This window comes from Danio rerio, chromosome 5 (genome assembly GCF_049306965.1).
Source record: "Danio rerio strain Tuebingen ecotype United States chromosome 5, GRCz12tu, whole genome shotgun sequence".
Lineage (NCBI taxonomy): Eukaryota > Metazoa > Chordata > Actinopteri > Cypriniformes > Danionidae > Danio > Danio rerio.
The window spans coordinates 27,072,528-27,095,956 of record NC_133180.1 but is presented as its reverse complement, the minus strand read 5'-3'; the positions used below and the strand labels follow the sequence as shown (position 1 = coordinate 27,095,956).

Sequence of the window (23,429 nt, the reverse complement as noted above, 5' to 3'; positions counted from 1 at the left end):
CTACACTGTAAAACAATGTTATGTTAGATTGTCCAATTTAACATTTAAAAAATCTATAAACTACACTAAAAAAAAAAAAAAAATTGTTATTTATATTAACTTGTTCCACAGATTTTTTTTACTCAATTTCTTTCTTTAGAATATGATTTGTTTTGTAATACTTGTTGTAATACTTATTTACTTGTAATTACTCATATTTTTCTTTAATCCAAACTTACCTCTGTCCCAAAAAATATGTAATTGTTATGATCACCAGCGATCTAGCAGTTGCAGGTTGCTGGAGAACTGCATTTATGTTACTGAATCAAACTACAACTCCCAGAAGTCATGGCTCAAATAACTCCTGCCACAGCTGATAGTCATCTGGACACTGACACACACACATCTGAAGTTCATCATTAAATGATTACTTGAACTATATATTAGTGGTAAGCAAATTAAGACTTCATGAAACACTGAAACAGTCAAGGCAAATGTGTCGAATCTTCGAAACGTCTTTACAGTGACACCTAGTGGTAATTTTTATGTACTGCACTGGAAGAGCTTCAGCAAAGAAGCAGTTAAGCAAATTGAGGTATCAAACCCCACATTGTACAAGAGTTGAGGTTTAAAGTGATTTAGTGGAGTGGTGAGAGTTTCACACTAGCATGCCGAGATACAGTAATGGGTTCAAATCCAGGGTGATGCAGCTATACATGTTATTTTTAAAATCTTCTGTTTGTGTAACATGTTTTGTTTTAACATTGGTCTGACATCCGAAAGAACACTTTGTGAATAAATATGTCTTGTTTAGGTCATAAAAAAGTAACATTATCCACTAGGCTACATGAGAAACGCAGATTTGCCAATTCTCGAAACGCATCTGAAATGGCCAATGCTGTGAATTGCTTTAGTCACATGACCTGGGGTTATGAAACACTTTGTCATGTGACCTGGGTGTTTCGAATCACCTTAATCACATCACCTGGGTGGTTCAGATCATGCTTCAGTGCAGTGTTTCGAAACACTTGTGCTTCAGGGACAGCTGTGACGAAACGTCAGTTTCACGTCAGCCATCATCACTATTTATACACCCCAGTTTCACACTCCCATTGCTGAGTCTTGTTGAACTGTAAGTGAGCACTACAAATATTTCCTTGTCTTGTCTAGCCATGTTTTTGACTTGTGCTTTGTTTATTGTTTATGTTGTTTTGCCACCTGTCCCGACCATTCGTCTGCACTCTAAGCTTATGCATAATCTGTATGCTTCTGTCTATCTGTATTCTGACCTTTAGCCTTCCTGACGATTATCTTAATAAACTCCATTTGGATCCTTAACTTTTTACAATAATAATAGATCTAAGTGCATTTGTATGATTATTACATTTATGTTTTTATTTTACTTATCTTATAACTTTATAGTGTACTTCAATTTGAGCTCAATAATATTTTTTATTTGTTATTTTTTTGTTGACAGCATTAATGTTTACATTAAAGAATGTGTTAATTATTCATTAAGATGCACCAAATCAGAAAACTAGACTGATTTCTTATGCATCATGTGACTCCGTAATAAAGCTAAAAATGCAGCTTTACACTGTTAAAAAATGCTAGATTCCACACAATTGATTTGGGTTGGAACAACATGAAGTAATTAAGTTCACTTATTAGTTTTTCACATTTAAGTGGATTGAACATAAAAAATAAGTTCCCCCTAAAAAACTCAAGAATTGTGATGTTTCAGCTCAATTTAGATAAGTAGTTTAAACAAACAGCAAATGTAATTTTATTGACAGTACCATTACAATCATTAGTAGTAAAAAAAAGTACCAAAAACATATGTTGTTCCAAAAAAATGTTCTTTTGCTTTATTTTTGAGCAAATAAAAGGCAACCTTGGTGAGTGTAAGAGAGAGCAACAAACTCGTAAACATTAGTTTATGTTTTGACTTTATTAATCATGTACAGAAAGCCGTTTTAGACTGTACAGTGCATCCTGGCTGTATGTTCGTCAGGTACACCCTTCAGAGAAACTTTGTTTAGGATTTTTGGGTAGATTTCCTGCATGCCCTTAGACACATACTATAGGGTTCGCCACAAAACACAAGCGCGCTTGCAGAAGAAAAAAGCCTGGGAGGCCCACAGTCTTGTAAATCACCTGCTTAACAATGACTTTCTCACCCTCCTCCCACACACATACACACTTCCAGTGCCATTAGGAAAACTCTAACCTCTTGTAAAACTATAATTAAAGCAGCAGTGAAACTGCCCGTGTTGCTTATTTTCTCCCTCACACCTTTTATTGCTCTTTTTTATGCTCTCACACATACATACTCTACGCTTTTTTTTTCTACTTTTTATGCCTTTAAGATTTCAGAAGTTATTTTTTCTTTTAAAGTTTTAAATATGGCTAAAAATATTAGTCACTGAATAAAAAATGTCAAAAAAAAGAAGTTTGTGTGAGAAACTTACAGAAGAGACTTATTATGCAGACTGAAAAACTAATAAAAAAATTTCTGCAGTTTTAAAATTTTTTCGTTTTTTTGCTCTAAGTCTATTCTACTTGAATGAAGAATATGTAGATAATGTTTAAATAACATTCATTCAAATATGTTTTGAAGGAAAGGGGATTTAAGTGACTTTGAACGTGGCATGGTTGTTGGTGCCAGAAAACTATCCAGTTAACGGCAGTTCTGTGAGTGCAAATGTTTTGTTGATGTCAGAGGTCAGAGGAGAATGACCAGACTGGTTTAGAAAGGCAACAATAACTCAAATATCCACTATAGTTACAACTGAGGTATGCCTGAGTATTGTTGCTGACCATGTCAATCCCTTTATGACCACAGTGTACCCATCTTCTGATGGCTACTTCCAGCAGGATAATGTGCCATGTGATAAAGTGCAAATCTGCTTTTTTGAACATGGCAATGAGTTCACTGTACTCAAATGGCCTCCACAGTCTCCAGAACTCAATCCAATAGAGCACCTTGGCATGTGGTGGAACGAGATTTGCATCATGGATGTGCAGCTGACAAATCTGCTGCAACTGCGTTAAGCTATCATGTCAATATGGACCAAAATATCTGAGGAATATTTCCTGTAGTTTATTGAATCTATGCCATGAAGGATTCAGGCAGTTTTGAAGGCAAAAGAGTGTACAACCTAGTACTAGTACCTAATAAAGTAGCCGGTGAGTTTATATTATGTTGTGGTGTATATGCACAATATTCTTATCGTGGGCTCTTCAAAATACAATAAATTTCTGTCTCTGATTTATTTACATGTAATTAGGCCCACATGGAACAGAAATCTTTAGATTTTTTTTATTAGCCAATCTAATGTGTTTGTTTACTTATGTAAATGTGTGTAAATATATATTGATACAGCTGTATATTAATGTCAGTAAAGTTATTAGCTAACATGCAAATGTTTATATAATTTATATACAATACAACTTGAAAAGTAATATTTCAAGTATTTTAGTAGAAATATGTGAGACTTGCTTTGTTTTCAAAACCAGTGGATCTAATTGGATTTTCATTGTAAACCTTAAATAAAAGTTTATTTTTTTTATTTCATGTTTTAGGTTTTTAGTTAATATACCACCATAAGAATTCAGCATAAATCTGCAGATTTTGTACAACATTTTCCACAGAAATAGCAAAAAATGTCTACACTGTAAAAAATGTTACTTAGATCTAACTTATAAAAAGTGAGGCAAGTGGTTGCATCAGACGTTTTAGGTTGATTCAACTTCCAGCCTTTTTTAAGTATTTTAAACACTAAAAAATTGCTTAAAACAAATGCAATAAAATTAAGTTGAGCCAACTAATATTTCTAAAATTACTCAAATCAGATAAACTTACTTTTTTTGTTAAACTTAACTTACTTATACATTGCTATATGTTGACTGTACTTATTTTAATTAAGTATTATGAACTTAATGATCTAAATAAAATTAACCATGCATATGTCATTTAAAACAAATTTAATTGACTTCTGGCTGTAACCTCAGAAAATAAATCTTCGTTTCTATATTGTAAGCACAATATACACTAGTAAAAACAGATAAACAGACTTTCCTGTCAATAACAATTAAATAAGAATGGGAAGATGGATTAAAGACCATAACATGTATTCAATATCAATCGATGTTCCTTTTAATAGTGACTACAAAATAGGCCATTAATGTTGCTACACGTACACAATACATAAATAAAAACATTAATAATACCAGATCCTATTGAGAAATCATCCAAGGCAACTCAGTGAGGAGATTTGCATATTTTGATGAAGATTTAGGATGCATAATGTCCAGTCCCACAAAGAGTCTCTAATATATCTCAAATGTATACAGTTTTGATGGATACTTGAAGTCGAGGACATCGGTAAGTCCAAACAGGAGCCATCATGCATATGACAGGTTTGGCAAACCTCTGACAGTCCTATGATAATCCAAACTGTGTTGGGCTGATGGCAAATTTTTCCCGTGGGCAGCCGCATGCACCTCTGATTCCTCACAACTCTATTGGTAGAGACAAAAAGAAACAGGAGTTCAGGTGGTTGCTACCAAACAACATTAAATAGCTAAATACTAAATAGAAAATAACTACAAGTGAAGTTACAAAAGTCCAGTGAGAATGATGCATGGATGAAACACCTTAGTTTATCAGTTAAAAAATTACCTTAGTTAAAATTACCTAACTTCTATTTAAAAAATAAAAAAAGGTTATAGAGGTTGTGTAATTACATTATTCCAGGTGTTTTTAGTTATCAAATTTTAAAGAAAACTGTGATTTTACTCAGTGTAACAGTGCATGTCATTGTGGTTTCCTGTCAATCAAAGAATTATTAAAATTTAGGTATTACATTTTTTGTTTATTTTGACAACTTATAAAGCATAAGAATGTGTATGTAATTTAGATATTAAAACTGTTTGAAAATGGCTTTATGAAAATTATAGAATACAAATTCTATAATTTAATTGTCATCTTCATTTTGCACCAAACTTTGCACATCATAATACAAATTTTATTAAATAAATAAATAAATAAATACATTGCCATTTTACACATTACATTAAGGTTTACATTAAATTTTTGCTAAAGCTACATTTAATTGACTTTTTCTTCAAATGTAATGTCACTGGCAAATGACAGTTCAGTGATTCAGTGTTATCAGTTAGCTTTATTGAAAGACTGACAGATAATAAGAAACTGCATTAGAATATTTTTATACTGTTTTTACTGTTGCACACATAAAAAAATCTTCAGATATCAAATGTAAGTTAATTCTATGGAGCCCACTATTGTTTGCAATTTTACCAATGTTTTACTTACCTGCAAATAATTATAGCTGAAATTGTATCTAATGTTTTTCTTACCTGGATGTGAAGTTTGAAGATCCACAGGTAACAAAATCACTTTGGTATCTAAAGACCAAAAACATGCATTTTAGAATGAGGTGCATACAATTTAAATGGTTCTGTAAACATCAGTAGTAAATGAAATTTAAGTTAAAATAAATTGTAAATCTGTAATTTATTCACTATGCAGCATTAAAAAACTTATGGACTAAATCTCTAAAACACAAACTTTAAGTTATACTTTCTCTTACGTTAAACACAAACTACTTAACTGTTGCATACGTTTCTGCATTTAATATCCATCCTTAATGTGCTGCTATAACTTCGGTGAGCTAACTTTAGCTAAGTTAGCGCTAACAAACTGAACCCCCACACCCCGACCGCCCACCAGTGACCTTCTTAATCGGTTCTGCAACGTTAGTTATACCTACTAAGTGTTTTAAAACTACTTTCACTATTTTTTCTCAATAATATCACTTTTAATCGTTAGCATAAACTAGCGTTGGTCAGCGTTAGCCAACTTAGCTTTCCATGTGAGAGCAGTCTAACTGTTAACATACCTGAGGCTACAGTACAATTTACAAAGCTAAAACCTCACCTGCCTAGCGAAGACAGCAGTTTTGCATGACTTTACAATTATCATTCGGCTAAATTTGCAACTTACCGTGTTAATCAGATCCGCTGCTGGGAGCAGTTAATGTCGACCATTGCAGAAGCTGCGTCTGCCTGCTAAATCCCGGGCAATGAAAAAGGAGTCACGCCAAACTATTAAAATCACGTTTTATGAACACCTGCCCACATCGACAGCTGCTCTAATAAATTGTCTGTGTCAACTCACTTTTATAACATTTATTCTACACAATAACCACGTAAAAAAATCTACTCAAATAAATTGCATTAGTTTTATTCAAAATATACAGTTATATAAAAACTGATATATTTTAAGTAAAGAGGAAGCAAATTTTATTTTTTTGGTATAAAACAAATAAAATTAACTAGATTGCAATTATTTAAAGTAGATAGAACCAACTTTGTGAGTGTAGCACTTTTTACAGTGTACAGATTCAGTCTGACCCTTTATCTAACCATATATATGTATTTTTTGAAAAATCACTAAACTTTCTTATTAGGATAACATCACTTTGTCTGTTTTCAAGCCCTTGTTTTTCATTTATGAACAGAAAAAACTGATAACACCATGTACTATGATAAAGGTTTCAACAATTAGCTTGCCATGGGAATTTGAGACCTGAATAGGTACATTCATTCATTCATTTATTTTCTTTCGGCTTGGGTCGCCACAGCGGAATGAACCACCAACTTATCCAGCAGAGGATGCCCTTCCAGCTGCAACCCAGTACTGGGAAACACCCAAACACACTCATTCACATACATACACTATGGCCAATTTAGTTTATTCAATACACCTATAACGCATGTCTTTGGACTGTGGGGGAAACAAGAGCACCGGGAGAAAACCCAACATTCCAGCTCCACACAGAAACGCCGACTGATCCAGCTGGGGCTTGAACCAGCTACCTTCTTGCTTTGAGGCGACAGTGCTATGCTAACCCTTAGCCAACGTGTCACCCCTGAAAGGGTTGATAAATGAGTTAACTTAAATCTAGTTTTGGGAACACTCTCATTGGGAATATGACCTTAAAAAGTGCCCCGCATGGAAGTTGTGTCTTGTTGTTAGGTCATGATGTACTTTCTGTGGACCCAATGCAGCGTACAGTGCGTTCTGGAGAAACTGCTGTGAATGAGTGATGAGAAGTGGAGGCTGAATCTCTAGGTATAGTCTTCTGTAAAGTTGACAGTTTGCACTATATGTCGAGTAAGGATCCACTTCTAGTGATACGGCTATATTTCCTTCATAATATATAAAAAAAATGGTAATCCCATGAGTAATCCCCATTTTTGATATGTCTGCAGGTGTTAGAAAGGTGACTGTGCTCACATGTTTGCTAATGCTGGCAGGCTGAAGGACAGGAGCTCTCTGCGAGGAGTGGGAATCGCTGCATTCTTTGTATTCAGAGCAGCTGCAGGTGCCCACAGCTATTCATATTCTGCAGAGGGCTGTTCGGACGCTCTCATCCTCATTCCACAATCCATCAAATGATTAATCCTCTAAAAGCCTTAAAATACACGAACAGCTCAGTTTTTTTTCTTCTTTTCTCTGTGTTGCTTAATCTTTTCTTTCTCACTCTCTAAGTAATAATAAATAGGGTTGTGTCCAGCATATTCTTTATTGTAATCCACGTATTGATTGTTTTTCTTAATAGTTTCATTTATATAATGGCTTTAAAGGATGGGATGCATAATTATATTAATTATGTATTATGATTTGACAGTTTTGGCATTTTGTATGTACAATACAATGTGTTATTTAAAGAGTTTAAAAAAATATATAAATTAAGCATTTATTCTGAAAACATCAATATTGGCAGTAAAAACTTTTCCATAGATAGATAGATAGATAGATAGATAGATAGATAGATAGATAGATAGATAGATAGATAGATAGATAGATAGATAGATAGATAGATAGATAGATAGATAGATAGATAGATAGATAGATAGATAGATAGATAGATAGATGGATGGATGGATGGATGGATGGATAAATAGATGGATAAATGGATGGATGGATGGATGGATAAATGGATGGATGGATGGATGGATAGATGGATGGATTGATGGATGGATGTACTATGTATGTACTGTATGGATGGATGGATGGATATCTATCTGTCTGTCTGTCTGTCTGTCTGTCTATCTATCTATCTATCTATCTATCTATCTATCTATCTATCTATCTATCTATCTATCTATCTATCTATCTATCTATCTATCTATCTATCTATCTATCTATGTCTGTCTGTCTGTCTGTCTGTCTATTACTCAAAAAATTGTTTCCACCAATATATTCAGCAGAATAATTTACAGCAATATTTATAATTCTAATACAAAATATTTTACCACAAATCATTTAATGGCTGTTAACAATTTAGCTTTGTCATCATAAAATAATGATTTTGAAATATTTTACCACAGAAAGCAGTGATTTATAAGTATATGATTGTAGTTATATTTATCAGTAATGTAAATTACTGTTTTACCTTGGTGAGTATAAGATACTTTTTACCAATTATGTGAATAGTAATCTATTAAAACTGCAATTGATAAAATGTTGGAATAGAAAAAAAAAACAATTTTGTTGTACTAATTTATGCAGTCATGTGAAAAATTAGAATACCTTATGAAAGCCTGGGTATTTTGTGAGTTTTTTTAGTATATGGTTATTTAATCTCAATTTTAACGGTGCAGAAATATTAAGGTAATATAACTAAACAATTAAGACAAAAAATTCTCAAGATATTTTGTAAATGTAATTGTACAAAAATGCATTAAGGTGTCTATTTTTTCACACCACTGTATTAATATTCTTGATGGGCTTGAGAAATATCTGTTAAAATTGTTTAGTGAAGGGTTATTTTAAAATACAGTCAACGATGGACTTATAAACACACCACAGATATAATTTGAGGATGGAGTGAAGTTTAAATCAAAAACAATAAATACATCACTATGTGGAACTACTGTAGTCACTAATTAATAATTAGTGGAATCTGCTTGAAACATTTTATAATGTAGTTTACAATGTTAATAGAACAACCCGCTTTCTCATAATCACAAATTATTCAAAACCAGTGTGAGTTTTTTTCTGTTGAACAAAAAAGAAGATATTTTGAAGAATGGTGGAAATCTTTAACCATTGACATCCGTTGTAGGAAAAACGAATTCTATGGAAGCCAATGGTTACCAATTTCCAACATTCTTCAAAATATCTTCTATTGTGTTTAGCAAAACAAAGGAACTTAAATGGATCAAATCAAGGCGGATCAAATTATTATATGACAAAATTTTCATTTACTATCCCTTTAAGTCACCTACAACATCCTTATATATTTTGTAAATGTTCAGTATGTCCACTGAATGAGTTTAAAACCATTTTCTTTACTGGACCAGCAGGAGTGCCTTTCGAGTCACTTAAAGGACCAACTGCTGCTCACCCAGTAGATCCTGAGCTTGTGTGTTTAAAATAAGAATCTCTTGCTTTATGAGACCCCTGAGTCACTCCAGGAATGTGACCCCTGTACTCTGCATGTTCATATATAACCAAACAAGCCTGTGCGCTTGACCCTCTTATTGGGAGCCTAAATTGAAACCACTTGAAAAGTGTAAAACGCACTCTTATACTTGAATAAGATGTTCGGAGGCTTCAAGTCACTGCCTTTACTTTTTAAAACCTCTTTATTGCATTTAAACTTTACACTCAGATAATACAGAAGTAAAAACTACAACAAAACTTCTCAGTGTTTTACATCAAGATTTATTACCTCTCTTCTTATTCATCAGTCAACACATTTCCAACTTCAGGAAAACTTTAGGAAGGCCCTCATATTGTGCTTCAGCGACCGAAATGTGACCTCTGGTGGACAAGAGAAATGAGAAACAGATTCAGAGTTCCACATCAGGATATTTATTAGCAAATAATATACATTTTATGAACGTAAACATTAGATGAGCAGGTTACATTATAACCCTGTGTATAATAACACGCTATGTGTCGATATTTGCAGTGATAAGCAATTTGGCTGTTTGGATATAAACAGCCATGAATAAATCCATTCAGAAGCACAAAATAGTGCACTCACTGCACTCCGACGAAATGGTAAGGTTTATGATATAATTAATACATATTAAAACTCTTTAATATTATTAAATGCACATGCTGAATCACTGATATGCATTGGAACAACCCCAGCCTGCAAGTAAATATACTGTACATTCATTCATTTTCCTTTAGCTCAAGTGGGTCGCACAATGGATGTGTTGCTCGGCAACGCACCATGCAGCGCCATGCATTTTAGAATTCTAAACATTTCTATCCGGGTATGCACACCAACGCTGCAAGTAGCGGCTGTCTGCGGTGCCCAGCTATGACTCAGGACACTGTTCATATTTCTGCTGTGCCACAGAGCGCCATTTGAATAGTTTCGTTTTAAATAACATGCCAATGTGCACGTCTGGTGTACGATATTTTCAATTGTCATGTGCTCACCGTGTTGCGGCTCATTCGGTGTGCAACCCCCTTTAGTATCTATTTCAGAGATTGCCACAGTGGAATGAACCGTCAACAATTAAACGGCATATGTTTTTACGCAGCGGATGCCCTTCCAGCCACAACCCAGTATTGTGAAACTGTCCGAATTTTTTCTCGTGAAATTGTCCGATTTTTATCTGGTTTGTTCCAATAAAGTGCAGAGCAGATATCAATTCTTTAAGGCATAGTTTAGACACTTACTTTTAATGGTGGCCATCTTGAAGCATTTCAGAGCCGCAGTTGAATAACTTTGTACCACAAACTTGTTGATGGATATGGATTGACGGTGTATCCGATAATTACATGTATGTTTCTTCAAATACAGATTAATTTAGCATCTTTTACTGATGCATAGATAAATGTGGTTTAAAATTACATTTAAGCTATTGATATTTACATTTGACGTAGTCTTAAATGATTCAAATGATCCTTGCTGTGTGGTAGGTAACATAATAAGATCTAAACGACATTGTTTGTTCTCCTGTTGTTTTCTCTATGTTATATAATTGTAATTTATCTGATCTCTTGCGGTGTTATTGACTTTGTGCGTACATGGATAGACTCATTTCTGCTCTTTATATTTATCCAGAGATTGGTGTGTGTGTGTGTCTGTGTCCAGACTGTCAGCTGCTTACCTTATTACATGGGCCGTGGTCTATTTACACATGTTTCCTCATAACAAGACTTGATTCAAACAGAGGACTGGATAATGAGCTTTGAGTAAGTGAATGTGTTGAGAGCAGCAGCTGTATAAAATGTCAGCAAGACGCCACAGGACAGCTCAGATTGAAAGCAAGTGGGGAGAGGATATTTAATGGTTGTTTTGATTGTTTGTGAAAGATGACGGATATGGTAATCGCTACACTGTGAGATGTAAAGGAGTCATACATTTAAATATAGAAATGTATTTTGTTTGCTCGCCCTCATGTTGATCCTGACCTGTCTGGCATTTGTTCACAGTAAGGTTCAGTATGATGAAAGGTATTCTAGATGTTTTGTTAAAGTCGTAAAAATGATTAGGGTGTAATCATTATGATGAAGTTCATCATAATACAGTAAGATTCATGAATGAATTGTTTATAAGATTTGGAAATTAATCTGCATTTACACTGTAGAATAATTCAGAATTATACAAATCATTCAATGTATTATATATATATATATATATATATATATATATATATATATATATATATATATATATATATATATATATATATATATATATATATATATATACACTTTTTCATTGTGACAGTGTGAACACCACAAAACACATTATATCTGATGGTTAATTTGGAATTAGGCAGGAAAATTAATCCCAAATTAAATTTTTTTTTTGCCCACATATGACAGCGTGAACAGTACAAACTGCATGGAATGTGATATTTTTTTAATTTGTGCAATTTTTATTTGTGCTATTAAATCCGATACAGATGTTTTGCAATTTGACCACAATGGGATCTGAATCTGGGTTCACACTGTAGGACAAAACAGCCCAAATCTCTTTTTGTGTTTTGTTTTTTAATCTGTAACTTTGATTTATTTTCACTAAGTGTGACCACCACAAACCACATACAATCTGATGGGTTTGATTATGATTTGGTCCATTTCAATATTTTTTTCCCTAAATCTGCATTTATACTGAAGTCAAAAGTGGCACAAAACTTCATTCATTCATTCATTCATTCATTCATTCATTCATTCAATTTCCTCCGGCTTAGTCCTTTATTTTTCAGGGGTCACCAAAGCAGAATTTATCCAGTATATGTTTTACACAGTTAATGTCCTTCCAGCCTCAACCTAGCACTGGGAAAAACCCATACACTCTCTCATTCACACACATACACTATGGCCAATTTAGCATATTCAATTCACCTGTAGCGTATGTCTTTGAACTGTAGGCGACACCAGACCACTTAAAGGAGACCCATACCAACATGCGAAGAACTCATATGCAAACTCCACACAGAAATGCCAAGCTTGAACCAGCGACCTTCTTGCTGTGAGGTGACAGGGGTAACCACTGAGCCATCGTCCCACCCCTGGCACAAAACTTGATTATAATTCATTCAATCATTTTCTTTTCGACTTAGTCCCTTTATTAATCCAGGGTTTGGCACAGCGGAATGAACCGACAACTTATCCAGCCCATGTTTTACGCAGCGGATGCCCTTCCAGCTGCAACCCATTTTTGGGAACACATCCATACACACTCATACACTACAGACAATTTAGCCCACCCAATTCACCTGTACCACATGTCTTGGGACTGTGGGGGAAACCGGAGCACCCGGAGGAAACTCACGTGAACACAGGGAGAACATGCAAACTCCACACAGAAACGCCAACTGACCCATCCGACAGCACCACCTACTGCACCACTGCGTTGCCAAACTTGATTCATTTTATTATAATTTTGTTTTGCACATATATGACTCAGATCTGTTTTTGTTATGACAATGTGAACAGCACAAACCTGATCTTTTCAATTACGATTTTTGCCACTGTCATATGTGGTATTAAACCTGATACGATACTTATGATTTGCAATGCAACCGCAGTGTAAACGGTTATGCTGGAATTCATGCAATTGACATTCATTATCATTCTGCACAGGTACATACAGTACTATAAACATCCCTTAATGTGTTGACTACACCTTTGTGATCAGACTGTGGTGTGATTAGGATGTTAAGTTCATCCTGTGTTAAGCTGCTATATTCAAATCTGCTTTCCCGCAAGGGCTGTCACTGAGCCACAGAAAGATGTGTCTAGCACATTTCATACGTAGATCACAACTTCTCAATGTTCATTCATTTATTAATTTTTTTTTGGCTTAGTCCCTTTATTAATCTGGGGTCGCCATGGCGGAATGAACCGCCAGCTTATCCAGCATATGGTTTTACGCAGCGGATGCCCAACCCATCTCTTGAAAACATCCATACACACTCATTCACACTCTTACTATGGACAATTTTGCCTACCCAATTCATCCATACCACATGTCTTTGGACTGTTGGGGAAATCGAGGCAACCGGAGGAAACCCATGCAAATGCAGGGAGAACATGCAAACTCCACACAGAAACGCCAACTGACCCAGCCGAGGCTTGAAACAGTGATCTTCTTGCTGTGTGGCGACAGCACTACCTACTGTGCCACTGCACTGCCCCACTTTTCAATGTTTTTAATTACATTTCAACACCTATTTTAGGTTTCATGCACTGAAAAACACATTTGCACCGCGGTTGTCTGCGAAAATGGCAGTAATAATCATATTAAACATAATCTGATGACATGCTTTATTCACATAGGGTGCTTTCACACCTAGACGTTTGTTTCATAACCTGGCTTGTTTGCCTCCTTAGCGCGGTTCATTTGGCGTATGTGAATCCAGCAATCACTCTCTGATCTGCGCCAAAACTATTGTTCCGGGATTGCCTGAACGAGATGGTCTTGGTTCAATGACAAAAAAAAACTGGAGCAGGTTGATTGTAGTGAGAATTGTAGTGTGAAAGCAATACAAACTACCGAACCAGGCTATATCACAGTGTAGTATGGTTAATTAACGGGCATATATGGCTATATGAAGAGAGAATGATGATGTGTTGGGCAGGATGTCATTCATCAATGAATGTTTTATGCCGAATACGAAAGTGAAAGCATGCTGAACTATAAACGAGAGCTGTTTATCTGTTAGGAACATTGACTGAACTGCAGTCTTGGTTTATCTGTTATTTCTCTCTATAATGTAAAATGTTTCCCAGTACTGGGTTGCAGCTGGGTTACAGCTGGAAGGGCATCTGCTGTGTAAAACATATGCTGGATACTGTAAGATGTTGATTCATTCCCCTGATGAATAAAGGGACCAATTCGAAGGAAATGAATGAATGAATGAACAAATAACAAAAAAAAAAATGAAAAATATAGTAGAACTCTGACCAATGTGAGGAGAGTTTACTCACACTTGACTTGTTTTAGCTGTTTTGGTCCTGTTAGAAACCTTGCCGCATGAAAGCGAACCGCACCAAGAACAAAGAGCAACACTGTAACAATTTAAATCCCTGTTTCAGAACAAAACAATCAATGTACAGTTGTGAAAGCACCCAAAGTGTAAACATTTTGTAAATAATTAGATTGTTTCTGCTGTGTGTAATTGTAGTTTTGCGCTTGCAGGTGAGTTTAGTACCATGGTCAGTTCATACTGTAAATCTGATATTGGCCACATTTAAAAACTTGCGAACAGCCATGCAAACTAAATAAAATCAGATACAGTATGAGGAAAAATCTGGTTTTATCACTTAACCTCTGATACAGTAGTGCATTTTTGCAATGCCACTTACTGTATTTATGAACATATTTTGGAATTCAGCTGACTTTTACATCACTCTTCTACTGTATATATACTGAAAAAAATTATTAGTCATAACTCTACACTGACAGGAGTCACTTCATTCTTTTTAGATACCAGCAATTCCTTGGTTGAATTACTGTTGCAGAGGAGTTACATTTACTCATAAGTATTACAGTGAGAGATCTGTACAAACTTAAGAGGTCAAACCATTTCAAAATATTTAAACACTTTTCTCTCTCTCTGCCATGCCTAATGTGGACAGATAAATGCTTGTTGCAGGATGTGTATGGTATTGTGTCAGTTTAGGAAACTGTGATTTGTTTATAGCATATATCATCTCAAAAACATAGCAAGAATTAGGTGCTTTGTTTCTATTGAGGACTTAGAAAAACGTGTTCATGCTCTTATCAGCAACAGGGTGGATTACTGTAATGGACTCCTCGTAATGGACAGTCACACAGTTGCAGCTCTTCCAGAATGCTGCTGCCAGGATTCTGACCAGAACCAGTAATCAGAGCACATCACACCTGTCCTCAGGTCTTTACACTGGCTCCCAGTTACATTCAGAAAGGAATTGAAAGTATTACTACTTGTCTATAAATCACTAAATGGCCTTGGACATCAATACATTACAGATTAGGATCAATTCAGTTCTAAATTCCAAGAGTTCAGTCAAAGCAGGGTGAATCGTCTTCAGCTACTACACCCCTGCTGAAATCAGCTTCCAGAAATGATCAGATGTGTTCCAACACTAGGCACATTCAAATCAAACATGAAAACACATCTGTTTAGCTGTGCCTTTACTAAATAAGCACTGTGTTACGTCCAACAGATCGCACTATTATGTTTTTTCTTTTCTTTGTCATTCTTTTATAACCAGTTTTAACCAATTTTAATTTGTTTTTATCCGTTTTTAATCATTTTAACTCTTTTAATCATTTTATTTTTATAGTTTCTTTTATTTTTGTTTATGTAAAGCACTTGAATTACCATTTTGTATGGTATGAGCTATATAAATAAACGTGCCTTGCCTTGTTTTGCCTTCTTGGATGTAACATCAGGTTTTTACTATAATATGAATGCAGCAATGACCTCACATGCTGAGTATTTCAGTGGTTAGTGAATATTTAGAAATATTTTTCTAGTCATTTTGTAACCTAACCACCTTCATGCACTTTCATCATGTTGAATATTGATACAGTATATGATTTGAGTAAATAATAAATGTTTTATTTTTTAGGTCATACTATTCCTTTAATCCAACATCGTATGCCCTATATTTTCCCTCTTTAGTTCATATTTTTTATTCTCTCTCAGGATCTCATTTACCAGATGCGTGTTGTTGATCAGCATCTTTGTGATGGTGAAACCCACCACATTTTTGTATTTGATCATGCATTTCAAGGGAAACGGTATTTTTGTTTCGGCATGTTCATATCCCAGTCTGTATTAAGCACAATCATTGCTCATTTACAGAGGTGATGTACTTAAAATGTGATCTTTGCTGAGTCGCCACCTTTGAAAAACTTCTAATGATGAAATTCATTACTTTCCAAATCAAAAAGGGTGGAGGAAACATCAACATCCTCTTGAGCAAAAGACTATTTTCGAATATTCAGCGCTCATAAATATATTTATGAGACTTGAACAATCGCATGTACATAGCGCATCTTGCTTATCCCTTCTTGTTTGTTTCATTATATGCAGTTTCCTCTTTTGTCTTTCTCTCCACAATAGTCCACTTCAACCTTTCCTGGCGTATGTTCTGTCTCTCGGCCTGGATCTACTGAAACGCTCTGATTACTTTAATTTCATTTATTTAACGCTTTTTCTGTTGACATGTTTACATGGTCCAGCAACCACAGGGAATTCTGCAGTCCGTTTGGTGTCAGACTCGGTTGTAGAAGAGGGAGAGAATTCATTCAGACCGACTGCAAACAGATTCAGGCTGTTACTGCTAGATAAGACATGATGCTCTTCTGTTTGTGCCGACTGTTGTTCCAAGTTTGAGAAGGATTTGGTTTTGAAGTAAAAGAGTGTGAGTTGTATCAGTCTAAGAAATGGAAGATTTTTTTAGATTTGACATGTTTTTTTATTGCATTTTCTCAGGGTTTGGCCAGCTTTGCTCTCAGATTTGGAGTTTGGAGTTCTACTTAGTTAATAACATTAAGTTTGACTGACATGCTGGGTTTTAATAAAAAGGAAATAAGCTATAGTTTGTTTTTTAATACTTACCTTGTGTTCATTGCAGTGCATTTTTAAAAATTAGCGGTCAATCTTTTAAACACTTGAGTACACTTGACTTGAATTTTTGATTTTTCCGTGTTAATGATCTAGAAAAAGGGTGATGTTTATCTGTGTTATTTGTCATTATCTCTGAATACTGACATATTATTTATACAGCTTTTAAATTTATAATAACAACAATTACAATAAATTGATTGTCATCAAAGTATGATGTTTGGTCATGTTCAGAAAATTGCATATGTCTTATTTATTTATTTATTTTTTGGCAGTTTTACTTTGCTATAATTTTGTATGTAGTAGGTACACTGCCATATATACACACACACACACACACACACACACACACACACACACACACACACACACACACACACACACACACACACACACACACAGTTGAAGTCATAATTATTAGCCCCCTTTGAATTTTTTTTTCTTTTTTAAATATTTCAATATTTCCCAGATGATGTTTAACAAACTTTTTTTGTTTTATTTCGGCTAGAATAAAAGCAGTTTTTTATTTTTTTTAAAGACCATTTTAAGGTCAAAATTATTAGCCCCTTTAAGCAATTTTTTTTTGATAGACTACACAACAAGCCATCGTGAAACAATAACTTGCCTAATTACCCTAACCTGCCTAGTTAACCTAATTAACCTAGTTAAGCCTTTAAATTTTAATTTAAGCTGTATTAAAATGTCTTGAAAATATCTGGTAAAATATTATTTACTGTGATCATGGCAAAGATAAAATAAATCAGTTATTAGAAATGAGTTAATGAAACCATTATGTTCAGAAATGTGTTTAAAAACCCTTCTCTCTGTTAAACAGAAAAAAATAAACAGGGGGGCTAATAATTGTGACTTTAATTGTATATATATATATATATATATATATATATATATATATATATATATATATATATATATATATATATATATATATATATATATATATAAAAGTTATTACTGTACAGGCATATTTGAATTTTCAGTGACATATTACTCCAGTCTTTTGTAGTAAACTTTTTTCTTGTATTTTTCATGAATAAAAACGTATTGAAATAGAAATATTTGGAGCAGTTTAATAATTTCTTACAAAAAAAGAAGCAGTTTCTTTAAAAAAATCAAATATTATTGAGCCAAACATTGAAAAGGTAGTTATTTAGATGCTGTAAACACGAATGAAATGAATGCAATCCTCATGTACCCTTTAATTGATTATTTCTGCTTTAATTCAAGTCAATCCTGAATTTTATTAACTTCATCAGTGGGCCAATGTGCAAAAAAAAACTTGTATACCACATCCGACCCACAATCTAAAATGAGTTTCACACCCCGGGTGTAAAGTGCCCATCCCTGAACTCTCCCTCCATCCGGCTTTGTGTTAAAGCCATTCATAGATTTGGATTAAAATTCTTTCTCACTATCAGTCACTGAATGCACTCTCAAATCATTCCGCAACCTCTTTCCTTTCCCTTCTCATATTTAGCATACTGGAAGGACAAAAGGACAAAAGCTAAGAAAGAAAATAACAGACCAAGGGAGAGAGAGAGTATGGGTTAAAAAAAAGAAAGAAAGAAAAATAACAAAGTTTTGTTGAGCGTTGCCCCCTTTCAGGGCTCATGCTCTTTTGGCATGTTGGCTGGGTGGAGTCTCTCTCTCTTCTCCCTCTCTCTCTTTCCACTCCAGCTGCGTCTGTCTGTCAGCCCCTTCCCCCTCCAATCCGTCTGACCCTTGTCTGCATAGATGCTCACTAAGGAGAGGGAGAAAACGAGAATACAAAACTCTACACTGTGAACAGGGCAACTGCCTTCTGGGAAGCTTCTATTCACTGACACACACACACCCCTCACTCCATCCTCTACACCCCTATCCAGCCCCCTCCCTCCCTCTTAGTCCACCCAGAGGGTTTTGTTCCTGCAACGGGGCAACTTTTTCTTCCCCCCTCCACTTCTCAGTGTGTGAGCTGTTTTGTTTTGATTCTCTTCAGCCGGATTCCTGAGCGCATTGAAGGATCGGTTGGACCGTCTACAGCATCTCTCCTCATTTTGAAATCATTTATTCGCCCCAGCGTTTTTTGCAGCATCCTCGCACGGTGACGGTGGAGGCGGGTTTCTTCTGTCCCTGAGAGGATTACGAGCATGTGTTAGAAAGAGCGTGTGTGTGTCAGACGGAGAGAGAGAGAGGGAGAGCAAACGCGCAAGAAGACGAGAGCGACGGAGTATATTGGTGCATGTGACCGTGGGGAAAGGATGGCTCTGTGGCTCTGAGCTGCCTCGGCTCTCACAGGACGTACTCTGGTAATAAGGAACGAAAGACTGACTGACAAACTCTGCTAACAAGAGAATATTGTTCCCGTCGTGTTTTTCCCAGAGGCTTAACCAAACAGGATTTGCGTGATGCCGGCTGAAGTGAAGCAGGTCAGTTTGGGGATTCACTCTGTTTTCTGTTCGATTTTTGGGGCTTTTAAAATTGCTGTTGCTATTTTTTTTTCGGTTTTCCTGTTAGTTAAAGGTGTTGGATGTGAAGTCCTTTTCTCAGAAAGATCCTTTCTTTCATTCTGCCGTTCTGATCTCATGTTTTGCCACACGTTGTGTTTTGATTACTCCCGTGGTCACATCCTATGAACTGTCAACACTGAGTATGTCCTTCAGTTAGTCAACCTTTATATGAGTTTAATTCAGACTCAGTTGTGTGTGAGAAGTATGTCTGTCAGTAACGTTGGCAGAATTTCAAGCAGCATCTAAAAAGGAATCCCACAGGCTTTGAAGAAGCGAAAAAAAGCCATTTTGATGGTTATATATGTTTAAAGTTCCCAAAGAGAAGCCAGGCTTCAAGATTTACTGCTGTGCTTCCTTTTTTCTCCTTCCTTCCTCCTCATTGCTGGACTCATCAGTGGTCACCAACTATTTGTTTTCTTTGTTTTGGAGCTACCACATCGCCTGGCAAAGCTCTGAGGAGATTAAAGGAATGTGCTTTTATTGGCGTGCGGGGATTTTCTAAAGACGCATTCTCAAAGGAGTGCTGTGTCATTCCATACTGTTAAATAATGTGTCAGGTTGAATAGTTAACATGCATAAATAACAAAGCAACAAGCAGTATTTGTGCTCAAATATGTTGCAAGCACTAATGAATTTCGTTGAACGGCGTTCTTCTTACAGTCATCTGTTTGTCACCGTTAATCTGTCTCACGGATGATTGCTTGATAACTGCCACAAGGAGAGGCAGCTGTATGTTTGAGACACGCTAAGCAAAACAAAGTCTGGAGGCGCCAAATTTGTAGCGTCTACGTCCCTGAACCCCTACCTCCACAGGATGGACATTCCTGCCATTCTTTGGGGTTCGCTTTGCGCTGCATGTAACCTCTGCTAACCTCAGAGCATTCTTTAAGACTGACACCTGCTTCGGTGAGGCCAGACGTGTCACATGAGGGCATGGAGATCAAGGGGCTCTGTTTTCTGCAGAGTGTGTCTGACATGGTTGATGTTGTTGTCTGTCAACTTGGTCAGTGAATAAAGTGTGAAGACATGAGTTCACTAAACATTCGGACCGCTTTTCTGAGTGTAGTGTTTCAGCTCTTCTTTCTCAGTAATTTATCACAACTGACCAATTGCCCTTTTGCCTTAAAGGGACAGTTGACCTTAAATTTGAATTCTGTCATCTTTTACTAATCGTCAAGTTGTTCTAAACTTGTATGACAGGGCTCAACAATAAGGGCTGCCCGATGGCCCGGGGCCACCATGAGAGACGCTCAGCACTGTAGACATGATCGTTAGTGACCCGATCAGGCCAATGCTACTATTGGTCAAATGCCTGTGAATAAAGTCTTAGGATCCAGAAACAGTGCTTTTAAGCCTTTAAATGCTACCTATTCTGTGAAGTCGTAATCACCATATTGCTTTAATGGTTCGTCTTATCTGATTAGATGTGAGCACGCTATAGAATCCATTTTAAAAGATCAGACTTGCATAATCAAACAAAAGTGGTCCACGCTGACTTAAGGAATCAGCTAGGACCAGCAACTGTTTATTTGGTTATTTGGTTGAATGTTGGGGTTGTATTTTAACATTTTGAATGAGCCATTTTCACATTTGGTTAAGATTTTTGTTTCGATAAAAGCTTAAGCTTATTTTTGGTTGCCAATTAACTTATACATGTTCAAATACAACGTTAAACTCTGGCTTTAAGAATTTCCACTTAATAATATCTTCTTCGTATATTATTTTCAGCTTTAAATGTTTTACATGAACAAGTAATATTTCTCAGGTCAAAACCTTTTGCCTGTGCATCCATAGTTCACACTTTATTTTGATGGTCTGTTTGTTGAATTAAGTTACATTGCATCTACATGCAAACTAATTCTCACTAGATTATAAGTAGACTGTAAGGTTGAGGTTAGGGTTAGTGTAAGTTGACATGTACTTGCAAAGTTTCTTATAGTCAGTTAAATGTCTGTTAAAGAAGCAATATCAACAGATGTTAAGCAGACAGCCTACTGATACTCAACTTGACCATCAAAATAAAGTGTTACCCATCCTGTTATAAAAGCCACTCAAACTGTAGATTCGCCATATATGAGACCTTTAAGAGTTCACAATTAGATATTGCTTGATAATAATAGCAGGTTTGGCAAGCTGTCCTGGGAGAGAACCCTGAGCTAATTGAGCCCAGGGCTCCCGCCTGGTCGATAAGCATGTAAGGGGGTACGAGATCAGGTAGTTCTCAAGAGCTCCCCCTGGTAAAGGAGGAAAACGGGGAGATGGGGTGGATAGGGGGTATTCTTCAAAAAACAAAGGTAAGGGAGTAATGCTAGATGGGCTATTTATTGTGAGTTTGGAATTACTAATGATTACATATGAGAGTCCAGCCATGATCATTAATGTCATGTGCTCCTCTTGAAATTAGTATGTGAAACTTCACTTAGCTTAATAGATGTTAGTTAATAGATGCCAAATTCTATTTGCATGTACCATAGACAGTACTGACTTTTTTTAAACAGTAATTCTAGGCCTGAATCTCAGCATATGGATGCCCTTGCATTTGGTGCAGTGCATGTTGAGTGTAAAGCCAGACATCTCTGCATTTATCTTCACACATGCTCAAGACTTGAGACCAAAAGTAGGAAATGCCTGCAATGTCTCTCCTTAACCGACATGCATTGCGGCCACGTAACAGTGACTCCCAATCCAGCGGAGCTTACCGTCCTCAACCCTCAATTACCATGGGGTGAATCAGCCTGCCCGAGTCTGAGTTAAATATAAACGTCTGATACTTCAGCGTAGAAAAGCAGTGCCATTACTGCAAAAGAGATTTGGCCTCATCAAAAGCCAACCCGCCATCTCTAGACAGAAACATAATTTGTTTCAAAAAACCATTTACATTTCATTTATGCTGAGACTACTGACTTCGACCGCAATTGTACGCTGTTTTCTGATCCCCCAGAGTGCTTATTTTAACTTTCCAGAAGTTATTTGACTCTTTTACAGGGGGAAAATTGGGTATGCAGACTTCAGTGAACTGTTTTAACCTCCATTAGCTCCGTGGTTCTTTCTATTCCTCTTCATTCACCTTCCTGTCAGGCCTCGCATTTGTAAAGCCTTGGCCATTCACTATAGCATGGCATGGATCAGTATTTGAAGACATATAGAGCAGAAGAAGCTGATTGTGACTGTGAATGGCATGGTAAATGTCACTGACCCAAGAGATCTCTGGGTAATTGTGCTGGTGCTCATCCAGGCGCTCTGGGTTTGTTGGGCAGGAGGATAGGGTGAAGAGGCTCCAGATGTCCCACTGTAACTGCCTTGCCCAAATCAGGGCATTTCAGAATCTCTGGCATGAATGAACAAAGACCTGCTCCACCTCTCGAAGGCTGAGTGGGTGCCAGGGTTTTTGGAAGAGGTGTGATGGCTTTAAGATAACAGCCGGGGCTCCGTAACCACTCATCTCAACTAAGTATCTGATGCCCTTCTGATGCCAAACAGACGGTTGATTTTGGATTAGCAGCCCAAGCCGCACTTGTGCTGGCTCACGGTTACCTGTGTTACGCTGAGCATGTCGTGAAAGCTTGGCGTGCTATCAGGACGTCCATCACATCGCGCTGTCCAGTAACCCATTTGGCATGCTACAAGAGTGCCCGATATAGGCCTGCCTGCAATTTCTCATGCAATGCAGTGCCGCAGCAGCTGACCCTTCCATAACACCCCTGTCAAACTGCCTGCGCTTCTTGGCTGCCCACTCAATCTTATTCAGTCAGGCACCCTCTCAGATGGATGTCTGTTCTCACACTCAGTAAGCTGTTTCCAAAAGCGCTAACG

At 36.3% G+C, this 23,429-nt stretch overlaps 1 protein-coding gene and 1 long non-coding RNA gene across 52 annotated transcripts in view; one reads left to right on the top strand and one right to left on the bottom strand.

The window, feature by feature from the left end:
• The window catches only part of arvcfb (ARVCF delta catenin family member b), a 423,234-nt gene that overhangs the window by 200,281 nt on the left and 199,524 nt on the right, over positions 1–23,429 (top strand). For 24 of the 51 annotated variants that reach the window (XM_073950736.1, XM_073950733.1, XM_073950729.1 and 21 more), the window contains exon 1: positions 19,072–19,535. The exons of the other annotated variants lie outside the window; for them this stretch is intronic. In XM_073950736.1, the coding sequence (XP_073806837.1) occupies positions 19,515–19,535 (21 nt within the window). In that variant the 5' untranslated portion in view covers positions 19,072–19,514. Of the gene's footprint in view, positions 1–19,071; positions 19,536–23,429 lie in introns of those variants that run through there. 51 annotated transcript variants of the gene reach the window in all.
• Positions 4,116–6,105, bottom strand: LOC137495593 (uncharacterized). Its single transcript, XR_011015503.2, has 3 exons — positions 6,008–6,105; positions 5,362–5,409; positions 4,116–4,503 (listed from the first exon to the last, which is right to left on the bottom strand). It is a non-coding gene; the product is annotated as an uncharacterized lncRNA (long non-coding RNA).